Source organism: Vulpes vulpes, chromosome 10 (genome assembly GCF_048418805.1).
Source record: "Vulpes vulpes isolate BD-2025 chromosome 10, VulVul3, whole genome shotgun sequence".
Taxonomy (NCBI): Eukaryota; Metazoa; Chordata; class Mammalia; order Carnivora; family Canidae; genus Vulpes; species Vulpes vulpes.
The window spans coordinates 9,401,096-9,413,257 of record NC_132789.1 but is presented as its reverse complement, the minus strand read 5'-3'; the positions used below and the strand labels follow the sequence as shown (position 1 = coordinate 9,413,257).

At 43.2% G+C, this 12,162-nt stretch overlaps 1 protein-coding gene across 4 annotated transcripts in view; it reads right to left on the bottom strand.

Annotated features, from left to right (window-relative positions):
- ACAD10 (acyl-CoA dehydrogenase family member 10) overlaps positions 1–12,162 on the bottom strand; it is a 41,868-nt gene that overhangs the window by 14,333 nt on the left and 15,373 nt on the right. For all 4 annotated transcript variants that reach the window (XM_072725144.1, XM_072725145.1, XM_026018898.2 and 1 more), the window contains exons 5-9: positions 11,558–11,716; positions 10,693–10,852; positions 9,363–9,504; positions 5,596–5,664; positions 2,760–2,941 (exon numbers count right to left, since the gene is read on the bottom strand). In XM_072725144.1, coding sequence (XP_072581245.1) covers positions 2,760–2,941; positions 5,596–5,664; positions 9,363–9,504; positions 10,693–10,852; positions 11,558–11,716 — 712 coding nt within the window. The remainder of the gene's footprint in view (positions 1–2,759; positions 2,942–5,595; positions 5,665–9,362; positions 9,505–10,692; positions 10,853–11,557; positions 11,717–12,162) is intronic.

Below are 12,162 nucleotides of genomic sequence, written 5' to 3'. Positions count from 1 at the left end.
AACAAACAAACAAAAAACCCCACAGGAGCTGAATCTTTGTGAAAGAGCCTTTCAGGAAAATCTCTTACATGGATTTGGGACCTCCCACCACCCCAAACACACCAACCAGCGCTGTACACATTCCCTTCTCATGGGAAACAGTTGCAGCTGCCCCTGTTTCTGTCTCTGTTGGCCACTGGTCTCTATCAGGCCTGCCAAGGCATGGAAACATCCTTCCTCAAGGAGACTGCCCCTCTGGGATAAGAGAAGAAGATTATGTGCTCCCTGCAGGTCAGAAAGGTAGAAAGTTTCTTTGTGGTAATTGGACTGTAACTAAAGGATCTTTGTCAAAAGTCTCTCTTAGTTAGAAATAATGTTTGTGTGCAATCTCTCTTTTTTTAAACAAATTTAAATATGTATTCTTGAAATAGATAATATATTCACATGGCTTGTAATACAGTAGTCTTTCTCCCACCCCTCTGCACAGCCACTCAGCTCTTTTTCCCCAAAGGCAACTCATGTGACCAGTTTCTTAGGTACCTTTTTGGAGATACTCACTTGTGCAAGCGAATATTTAAATATATTTAAATATGTAAATATATTTAAATATGCTACCCTTCGAGCAAATGGTAGTATCTGTTTATAGTTAATGCCCTGCCCAGCAGCTGGATTTCTGACATAATCAGAGAAATTGCAGGTTTCTTGAAAAGGAAGGTATAATGCTGGATCAGTGATCAGTGAATCTGAAGCATGATGAAACTGCTTTATGCTATCAGGCTCAAAATACAGCCAGTAGCTGGGGCTGGTCCCCCTTGGGTCACATGGGGACAAATGCAATCACATCAGATTTCTGCTTTGCCTCTTTGTGCTAAGAGGTCAGTGGAAAGAGCATCAAGACAATCCACTTAAAAAATAAAAAGCAAAGGATCCACTCAGACAACACATGGGAGAGACTTCCATAAGCTGTTCTCTTTCCAGGGCAGGAAGTCACACTGCCCATCACTTACTTTGCCTGAGCCTTTATCTTCATTCCTAGCACTGGGATAGGTACCACCTCATTTGCTTTTCCTGCAATTGTGTGACAGAGGCAGTGCAGGACTTGTTTGTTTTCTTTTTGTTTTTTTTTGTTTTTTTGTTTGTTTGTTTTTTTAAACCAAACCTCTACCATTGAGAAAACTCTGACAAAGTGAGGTGACTTGCCCAAGGTCCTTGACAAATTAGCATCCAGCTTCTGCTCCAATGCTCTTGTCATCTTGAAATAATTGATCAATATGGACAACATGTGCTGTCTTTGCCTTTTGGCCCTTTTACTGGTGACTAGGACTGCCAGATAAAATACAGGACACCCAGTTAAATATAAATTTCAGATAAAAACAAATGAATTTTTATTTCCAAATGAGGTGGAGGGAAACCCACACTGAGTTGGTATTTCTAGTCAACAGGCTAGAATGGCAGTGGTGGGGGGTGGTATGGATCTAGCTGTACCTGGAAGGGACAGGGAAAACCCTCTCAATTTAAGCTGGGAAGTCAGCAAGCTTTCTCTGTTGTAGCAAAGTGTTTCAAACTGATTAGCTGTGGGGACTCAGCTCACATGTGCCTATGGAGATATGGAACTTTAGGTGACTTGGCAGAAATGGCAGGAATTGATGTACATAGGACATACTACAACCTCTGATGTGGTCCTACAGAAAACACGTTTTGGTTAAAAGCAGACAAAGAAAATACAGCTTAGCTCTCTCAGCTTCTTGTTGACTATAGCCAAGAATACATCTTGGTCAACTGTCAAATACAAACTTTTCAGGGCAGAAAAAGTGAAATTCTTTGGCTCTATGCTAAAGTTTGTGCATGGAGACAATGGTAATGGTGGTTTTAAAATTGTGTATCTGTCAAATTTATAGAATTCTACACTCTAGTACACCTGACTTCAAAAGAAAGAAAGAAAGAAACAAACTGATAATGAAAAGAGGATGAAGAACAAATGGAACTCTCAGACATTAAGAAACAAGCAGAAACAAGTTCTATAAACAAAACACCTTGACATAATGGCATTTTAGAAGTCAATACCTGTTGAAAAGAATACTTAGGAGAAAGAGTAAAAAACAGAAGTATCTGAAAGTACCAAAAAAATAAAGACTGAAATGGTCCAGCAAGATCAAAATCACAGGGAAGAGAGATTCCGTAGCCCATGAAGGGATGTATCCAAGGATATATCTAGGTAAGTGACACCTCCATTAAAATGAAACTGAGGGATGTCTGGGTGGCTCAGCAGTTGAGTGTCTGCCTTTCATTCCGGGAGTGATCCCAGAGTCCAGGATCGAGTCCCGCATGGGGCTCCCTGCATGGAGCCTGCTTCTCCCTCTACCTGTGTCTCTGCCTTCTCTCTGTGTCTCTCATGAATAAATAAATAAAATCTTTAAATAAATGAATGAATGGGACACCTGGGTGGCTCAGTGGTTGAGTGTCTGCCTTCAGCCCGGGGTGTAATCCCAGAGTCCCAGGATCGAGTCCTGCGTCCAGCCCCCTGCATGGAGCCTGCTTCTCCCTCTGCCTATGTCTCTGCTTCTCTCTCTGTCGCTCATGAATAAATAAAATATTTTTTAAAATAAAAATTTTTAAAAATGAATGAATGAATGAAACTCAATCTCCAAGAAGGGTCCTAAGAAGCTCACCTCACACTTACCAAACAGTAGGTGCATTAACCCTGACATCATGCCAGTCCTGAAAACAGGGACACCAATGAAGGACCCATCCAGACAAAAGACAAATGGCCTCGTGCTCACCATGTTTCCCGTAGTCTTGTAGGCCTACAGCCTTGAGGTCCACACTGTGAATTTTGCACAAGACTCTGTTCATGGCAGTGTATATGGCCTGCCTCTGGCTGAGCTCCAAACCTGGCAGAGAGGGGTCTCTGTAGATGAGGCCTGGGCAGTATTCCATCAGATAGAAGGGATTGCCGATGACCCTGGGAGGGACACGGACAGGGCATTTCACTAGCCTAGCTCATAATATGGCAGTTGTTAGTCATGGCATTGCTCTTCTTCTTTTTTTTCTTTTTAAGATTATTGATTTTAGAGAGAGAGCACACAAGAGAGAAGGGGGAAGAGCAGAGGAAGAGGGAGAAAGAATCTTCAAGCTACACTGAGTATAGAGCCCAACATGGGGCTCGATTCCAGGACCCTGAGATCATGACCTGAGCCGAAAAGAGCCGGCAGCTCAGAGCCACCAGGCACGTCTGCATTGCTCTTTTTGATGTCATACGTGTTTGCTCCAAATGCTGGGGAAGGAGTTCAGACCTAGATTACTAGACATTTCCTTTCCTTTAGACATAAGTACAGAGGGTTAGAAGTACCCCATCCCCAAACCAAATCATACACACAGCCCTGTCTGTACTTTTTTGCCAGCATGCCTATCTTCTGTTTGGTCCACTCAATGAAGCTATAGGAATGCAGTTTAAGTGTGATACTGTAGGCGCACCTAGATGGCTCAGTTGGTTAAGTGTCTGCCTTCAGGGCAGCCCTGGTGGCGCAGCGGTTTAGCGCCGCCTGCAGCCCGGGGTGTGATCCTGGAAACCAGGGCTCGAGTCCCACGTCAGGCTTCCTGCATGGAGCCTGCTTCTCCCTCTGCCTGTGTCTCTGCCTCTCTCTAGCTCTCTCTGACTGAATAAATAAATAAATAAATCTTAAAAAAAAAAAAAAAGTGTCTGCCCTCAGCTCAGGTCCTGATCTCAGAATTCTGGGATCAAGCCCGGAGTTGGGCTGTGCAGTCAGCTGGGAGTGTTTCTTCATCTCCCTCTGCCCCTCCCACTTCTCGTGCCCACTTTCTCTATCTCAAATAAATACATTTAAATAAAACCTATGATAAGTTTTTACTAGGAGAACAGCATGTTGACAGGGAGGCTTTGAATCCATACAGAACCAGGTTTAAATCCCACCTCTGCCATTTCCTAGTAGTGTGATGGTGAGAGATTTATTAAATCCCCCTGGGCTTTGTTGCTTTAATCTGTAAAACTTCAAAGGGCTGTTTTAAGAATTAGGGAAGCAGGGGCACCCTGGGTGGCTCAGCGGTTTAGCGCCACCTTCAGCCCAGGGCCTGACCCTGGGGACCCAGAATCGAGTCCCACGTTGGGCTCCTTGCATGGAGCCTGCTTCTCCCTCTGCTTGTGTCTCTGCTTCTCTCTCTCTCTCTCTCTGTCTCTCATGAATAAATAAATAAAATCTTAAAAAAAAAAAAAAAGGAATTAGGGAAGCAAATAAGGCAGCCTGGGTGGCTCAGCGGTTTAGCGCCACCTTCAGCCCAGGGTGTGATCATGGAGACCTGGGATGGAGTCGCACATCAGGCTCCCTGCATGGAGCCTGCTTCTCCCTCTGCCTGTGTCTGTTCCTCTCTCTCTGTCTGCGTCTCTAATGAATAAATAAATAAAATCTGGAAAAAAAAAGAATTAGGGGAGCAAATATACATGGAATGCCTGGTTCCAATGAGGCTTCAATAAATATCTCTTCTTATTGATGTTCTTTCTGTCATTATCGGATAGTATGTGTGATACATATACCACCCTATCGTATTAAGGTGACATACCAAAATGTCATTAATCAATTTTTTAGTCATTACTAGAAATCAGTTTTCTATTCTAAAATGTTGTTTTGAAAATTCTATCATTAAAATTTATTCTGACTTGACCATGGGCTAGCTATTAAATTTATTATTAAATTATTGTTAATTGGGACGCCTGGGTGGCTCAGTGGTTGAGTGCCTGCCTTTGGCTCAGGGCGTGATCCCAGGATCCAGGTTCGAGTCTCGCATCGGGCTCTCTGCAGGGATCCTGCTTCTCCCTCTGCCTCTGTCTCTCTCGCTTGCTCACTCTGTGTCTCTCATGAATAATAAATCTTAAAAAAAAAAATTCCAAAGAACAGGGATGCCTGGGTGGCAGCGGTTGAGCGTTTGCCTTTGGCTCAGGGCGTGATCCCAGAGTCCCAGGATTGAGTCTCACATCGGACTCCCTGCATGGAGCCTGCTTCTTCTCCCTCTGCCTGTGTCTCTGCCTCTCTCTCTCTGTGTCTGTCATGATTAAATAAATAAAATCTTTTAAAATAAATAAATTATTGTTAATTATCTTAAGTATAACACTGTTGTGATTATGAAAGAAAATGTCTTGGGGTGCCTGTGTAGCTCAGTCAATTAGGTGTCTGCCTTCGGCTTAGGTCATGACCCCGAGGTCCTGAGATCAAGCCCCACATAGGACTCTGCTCCTCAGGGAGCCTATTTCTCCCTCCCCCTCTGCCTGCTGTTCCCCCTGCTTGTGTGCTTTCTGTCAAATAAATAAATAAAATCTTAAAAAAAAAAAGAAAATGTCTTTATTTTTAGGAGATATATGCTGTATGCAGCTTACTTCAAAAGATTCAGCCACAAGCAATTGATATAGAGAAAGAGAGAATACAGTTATTTATAAAATGTATAAAGTTATAAATTATTAGATAGTATAATTATTACTATTACATAAAATTATGTAATACACATATATATAAACATATATATACATATAGAAAGCAAATACAGCAAAATGTCATGAATAAATAAAAGTCTTTTTAAAATAAAAAAATAAATAAATCTGAAGATTACCATGAATCTTTACAGAGGTCAAGAACTTTGGGGACAGGCACTCCAGCATTTGCAAGGGCTTTCATTGTCCTGCCAGAACAAAGAGAAATAAGCAATAGTGCTGGCTGAATTGAGATTTTCTTGAAAGTATTTTTCTGAATTAAAATCAGTACATGCAGAAATTAAAACAATTATTCAAGTGACCCCAAAATAGGCAAGAAGAACAAAGAAACAGATGGCACAAATCAAAAACAAATAGAAAAATTATAGAACAAAGTTAAATATTAATAGTTACATGACATTAATTAGACCAAACATTTTAATTGAGACAGAGATTGTCATACTGCATAGAAAAGTAAGACCTAACTATATACTGTCTATAGGAGAGATTCTTTTTTTTTTTTCTTTTTTAAGATTTATTTATTTATTTATTTATTTTTTTTTTGAGAGAGAGCACATATGAGGGAGAGCAGGGAGGGGGACAGAGGGGAAAAGAGAGAGAGAGAAAGAATCCCAAGCAGAACAGGAAGGCTGTTCCTGGGGCTCCATCTCACAACCCTGAGATCATGACCTGAGCTGAAATCAAAAGCCGGATGCTTAACTGAGCCACCTAAGGTGCCCCTTGAGGAAAATTTTAAATGTTTTATTTTATTATTTATTTTTAAAAGATTTTATTTATTCATGAGAGACACAAAAAGAGAGGCAGAGACATAGGCAGAGGGATAAGCAGGCTCCCTCTGGGGAGCCTGATGTGGGATTCAATCCCAGAACCCTGGGATCACGACCTGAGCCAAAGGCAGATGCTCAACTACTGAGCCACACAGGTGCCCCGAAATTTTTAAATGGAAAAATAATTCCTTGGTCTTATCAACAGTAATTGGTTCCTGCTTTTGCCTGCCTGGTGTCCTTTCCCCGCTTCATGTTCTGATAATAATACTTGGGCTTTCCTTTTGGAAACGGTTCTCTGCAGCTGCTGTCAGTCCACATGGTTTGGGTGGGAGGAGCCCAATCGCTGGTTCCAAGGATAGGCACAAGACCCAGATTTGGCCAATCTGAATAATGCATCCTCCTGACCCCAAATGATGATTCACATTGGCCCAATGAGTCAATCTCTGGAGGTATGCCAGAACATTTGCTGAGGTTATGGAGGAAGAAAGAGTGGAGCCATGGAAGGAGAGAGAAAATGAACAGGTCCTGGTGACATTATTTGGCCCCTGGATCTAGTCATGCCTGAAAGACTTAAGTAATGAAGCCAATAAATTTTACTTCTCCTTTTTAAAAACAAACAAACAAACAAAAACATTTAAGGGGCACCTGGGTGGCTCAGTTGGTTAAGCATTTATCTGATTTTGGCTTAGGTCATGATCTCAGGGTCCTGGGATAGGATAGAGCCCTGTGTTGGCCTCCCTGCTCATCAGGGAGTCTGCTTCTCCCTCTCCTTCTGCCCCTCCCCGCTGCTCCTGCACACATGCATGCACTCTCAAGTGAATAAATACAATCTTTTAATTAAAATATTTTTCAAGGGCTTATAAAAGGCAGTGTGAAGGGGTGCCTAGGTGGCTAGCTCACTCGGTGGAGTGTGCAACTCTTGATCTCAAGGCTGCAAGTCCGAGCCCCAGGTTGGGTGCAGAGTGCTAAAAAATATATAAAACATAGTTAGGATAGTATTATATGTGGTTTGTATCTGTTTTTATTACACTAAAATTTTATTATGACATTCTTGCATTATTTAAGTGTACTTTGTGTGGGTTGCAGTAACAGCATAGTCATGAAGGCTGTGGAATCCTACTGCCCCTGGGTGTGAGGCCAAACTCCATCACTCACAGGCTAGTTTTGTGTCCCCGGGGACACTGCTTTATGATCTTTAAGCCTTGCTTCCCTCACCTGTAAAGTGGGGATCATAAGAGTAACATATCACAGGTTGTTGTGAGAATGCTTTGGGTTAACAGTACATCCAAAGCATTTATTATAGTACTTGGCATATACTAAACACTCAGTAAATGTCAGCTGTTACACAAGTAGATATGCCAAGGTTTAATCGTTTCCCAATTATTGTACCATTAGGGTGTTTCCAATTTTTTAAATTATAAACAACATTGTGGTGTCCCTATTAAGGCATAAAGCTGTTTTCCCTATTGAGAAATATTTTTAAAGAGAGATTCCCTGGGTGTTATTCTGTATGTTGGCAAATTAAACACCAATAAAAAAATAAATTTATTATTACAAAAAAAAAAAGAGAGAGAGAGAGAGATTCCTCTTGGGATGCCTGGGTGGCTCATCAGTTGAGTGTCTGCCTTCAGCTCAGGTCGTGATCCCAGAGTCCTGGGATTGAGCCCTGCATTGGGCTCCCTAAATTAAAATCTTTAAAAATAAATAAATAAAGAGAGATTCCTCTAACTGGAATTTTTTTTTAAAGATTTTATTTAGTTATTCATGAGAGACACAAAGAGAGAGGCAGAGACTTAAGCAGAGGGAGAAGCAGGCTCCCCACAGGGAGCCCGATGCAAGACTCGATCCCAGGACTCTGGGATCACGACCTGAGCTGAAGGCAGACGCCCAACTGCTGAGCCACCCAGATGCCCCCTCAACTGGAATTATTAGATCTAAAAGTGTGACTACTCTAAGGTTTTTAATAGATTGTGTCATGCTGCTTTCTAAAATTCTCCAAATTGTTCAAATTTACATTTGACATTTTATAAGCAAATACCATGTTATATTTCATCTCTAAATGCACATTTTATTCCTTTACTAAAATGGAAATTCTCTGCATTCCTGGATTTCTAGAATGTCAGTGTAGCAATCCAGAATTCTTTGGTACCTCTGGGAATAATCAGAGGTGTTTGCAAGCAGGGTGCATAAGAACAGAGTGAGGGCTTCACACTTTTGGGGTTTCTCTCCTATAAATACACACCTGCTACTGCGTGGGCAAATATACAAATGCTCAGAAATAGCTAAAGGTTTTCTCCTCTAATGACACCCTAAGGCTTCATAATTATCAGTCACCAGTGTGTGCAACACTTGAAAAAGTCAGATTCTGAGAACTAAAAAGTCCAGAGGAGGGCCAGGAAACAATGCAGACAAGAAGGGGCCAAGAGATGAAATCACATTTTCCTTACTACTCTGTGACACTCCTTCTGTAGAGCAGGCTGGGCTGGAAGGAAGTAGGGAGCAGAGGAAGAGAAAGGCTTCCAGCGCAGTAAGCCCCATGCTGGAAACCATCCAGAATTTTCATCTCATTCTTAGAGTTTGGAGCTAGTTTTTTTCCAACCTACTAAGCTTAAATTTTCCTATTTGCAAAGGAAACTATTTTATATGGGAGGAGTTGTAATATATTTATTATTTTACACATTTTCTTATGGAAAACTTCAAAATACACAAGTAGAAAGTTTTATATAACAGACTCCCACATACCCACCGCCCAGTTTCAACAACTATCACATCGTGGCCATGCTTGTTTTGGCCTCAGCCCCACTGATACACTGAATATAAGACCAAAGGTCTTAAGGTCTTTAAGACTCAAGGGTTAGACTAGTAAGTATTTCAGTAATGCCTTTCTTTCACCCAGAGGTGAAAAAAGTCTAGTTTTCTACAGGGTTAGGTATAGAAAAGAGAAAACAAACTTCTGAATAAATTTGGTTACACGTTCTTATTTGAAATAATTTTGGAAATTCATACTCACAGTGTTAAGTGTGTCAGAGCACTCTGACAGAGTGCTCGCTTGTCATTTCAGGGCTGAGCTGCAGAGACAGGCTGAGGGTGGTGAGAATACCCCAGCTCTGAGAAGTTACCTGAACTCCCTCTCCAGTGCATGGGTGGATGGAACAAGTGTTCCCGGGGGCTTCCTCCTCAGAACCAGCTGGTGGTTGGCGAGCCTGACATAGTAGGTTGGGTTTGACTGCCTCTGCTCAAACTGGAGGAGTTCCAATGGGCCTGTGAGTTTGAAAACCAAGAAAACTAAAGCAGTTCTGAAGACCAGAGCTGGGCATTCCTGCTCTAACGAGCACCACATTTGGGACACAGAATGTTCCAATTTGGGATGCACCTCGTTCTTGGGCACTGGAAGCTCAGGTGTACCTCCCAGCTCAGGTCCACTACCATGTGGCAAAAGCTACTCCATTTATCCCATAGTCATTCTCACTTCGTACAGTGTCCAATTTTGTCCCTCTTGCCAAATCCTGTTCTGTGAAGAAAAGCTTTTTGGTTGTGGTGTGTATCAACCACAAGTATAGTCATGGCAACCCATCATGCTAAATGGAATGCTTTAAGCCTGAGGATAAAAAAGTGCCCCTGTGTGTCCCTCAGCCCATACTCAGCCAAACCATGCCTGACGCTGGCCTGAAAGCTGAAAGGAGCTTCTAGAGGCCTACAGCCTGAGCCAAAGTGCTTTCACCAGATACTCTCTCTCATCCCAGGGGGCCGAACTCTATGGCTCCCTCCCAGGAACATCCTAATTAACCCTCAGCTTCATAACAAAACTGAACCTTGGACACAAGATTCGTTTCACGTCAGAGGAGCAGGCAATGGGAGTTTGTCTGAGTTAGCTGGCCTGCTCCGAAAGGGCTCCTCAGCTGCGCAGAAGGCCCTAAGAACAATCCAGTCCCCAGAACAGAATGTGAAGCTCTAAACAAGAAGTCTTTTTCAAGGACTGAATGGGTGAGGCTAAACCTTATCACCAGGTAGAGATGTCTTCAAAAGTCCTGGAGGCAGCTTTTTATAATCTAAGGGTGAAATTCAAAGAATGAAAGAGGGACCTTTGGAGAGATGGAGACAGCTTGTGCCATTTAAACTCATGCAGCTTCTTAAGTCACTTTCACAAAACAGGCCATTACCTCAAAGCAATTAGACTCACCCCAGTGCCCCGGGGCACATGCCACCGGCTCCAGGTCCCAGAGGACCCCTGCTACACCACACTGTCAGGTGGAAGAAGGGGTGCATGGCCTTTTGGGGTTACTGCCTTTTCCCAAGCAAGACTGAATGCTGCACACAGATCCACGGAGCCCAGGGGATCTTTTCCTCCCCACACGACCTCTGTCTCCAGCATATTCCACCGGGTTTTGAAAGTGAGGACCAGACTGAAATAACCCTTAGAGAGTCAGCAGAATACAAACACATAAATACCTGTGCTTTGGGTCCCCAGCAAGTCTTTGAGGTACTTCTCCAAGGAATCTCTTGGAATTTCCACTGTTTTTCTCACAGGGCAAGTGTTTGGAATAACCATTCTCAATGTAAAGCCCAAAAGGGCTTCTAGTTCCTTTATGGCAGTCTCTGGGTCATTGACCTGGTTTCAAGGAGAATATTGAACATGTGATCACCAGTCAACCCTGACCTGGCTTCCTGTCTGTTTTCTAAGAGTAGTTCTTTAGGGGGAGATGGCCAAGGAGTCAGGTCTCTGAGCATGAGCTTCAGTGGCCAGGATATTCAGCTAATGAAGAAGCTGGAGAATGAGCTTCCTCTTCCCATTTAACTCCTAACCACATTAAGCCTTCTCACTGGGAAGAGTACCAGTTCAGAGTCCATGCTGCTCCTCCATGCCAGGAGGGCAGACTACTGCGCTGTGGCTGCCACCCTGTCCCAAAGGCCCATCAGCTTCATGATGAAAACCCAAACATAGGGAGCAGATGGGAGACCTCCTCTCATGTGGCTTCTTGAGCTTCGCAGCCATGACCTGGGTGGTCGTGCAGCTGGGAGTTGCTGGCTCCCCACGTTACTAGGACAGCCAACTGCCATCCCAAATGTCTTCAGCCTGCCATCCACCTCCTTGTGTAATTCTTTCTCAAACTCTCTTCTTAGTACGTGCTTGTCCTACTGCCCTTTGAAAATGTGAGGGGCTCATCACATATAGACTTTCTAATTAATAAAAAATAAAACTACAGCAGCATGGGGGAAAACCACTAAACACAACCAGGATTGTCAACAGGACTGCACAGAAATGCTTAGGAAAGTGCCAGGTGCACAGCGGGGGTTCAAAAAATAGTGGTATTACCTGTATGGTGTGAATGCCAAGGCTGGCGGCTGCTTTTAGATTCGGTCCAAGATCATCAAGAAAAATGGACTCAGAAGGCTGCAGGCCAAGCCGTTCCAAGCACAGCCTATAGATCCTGGGGTCTGGCTTACAAACACCTTCTAGGCAGGATTCCACCACCTGAGCGAGGGATAGAATGACAGATGAGTGTCTCTAAAACATGGTGCTCCCACATGCATATTACCAGGTTTTTAGAAAAGAACAATAGGGGGATCCCTGGGTGGCGCAGTGGTTTGGCGCCTGCCTTTGGCCCAGGGCGCGATCCCGGAGACCCAGGATCGAATCCCACATCGGGCTCCCGCTGCATGGAGTCTGCTTCTCCCTCTGCCTATGTCTCTGCCTCTCTCTCCCTCCCTCTCTCTCTCTCTCTCTCTCTGTGACTATCATAAATAAAAAAATTAAAAAAAAAAAAAAAGAAAAGAACAATAGGATAGTGGAGATTTGTTATAACAAGTTAGCTTAAGAGTGTTATGATATAAAATAATGTTATTTTTAAAGTCAGATATGGAAGGCACCTGGGTGGCTCAGTTGGTTGAGCATCTGCCTTCAGCTCAGGTCATGATCAT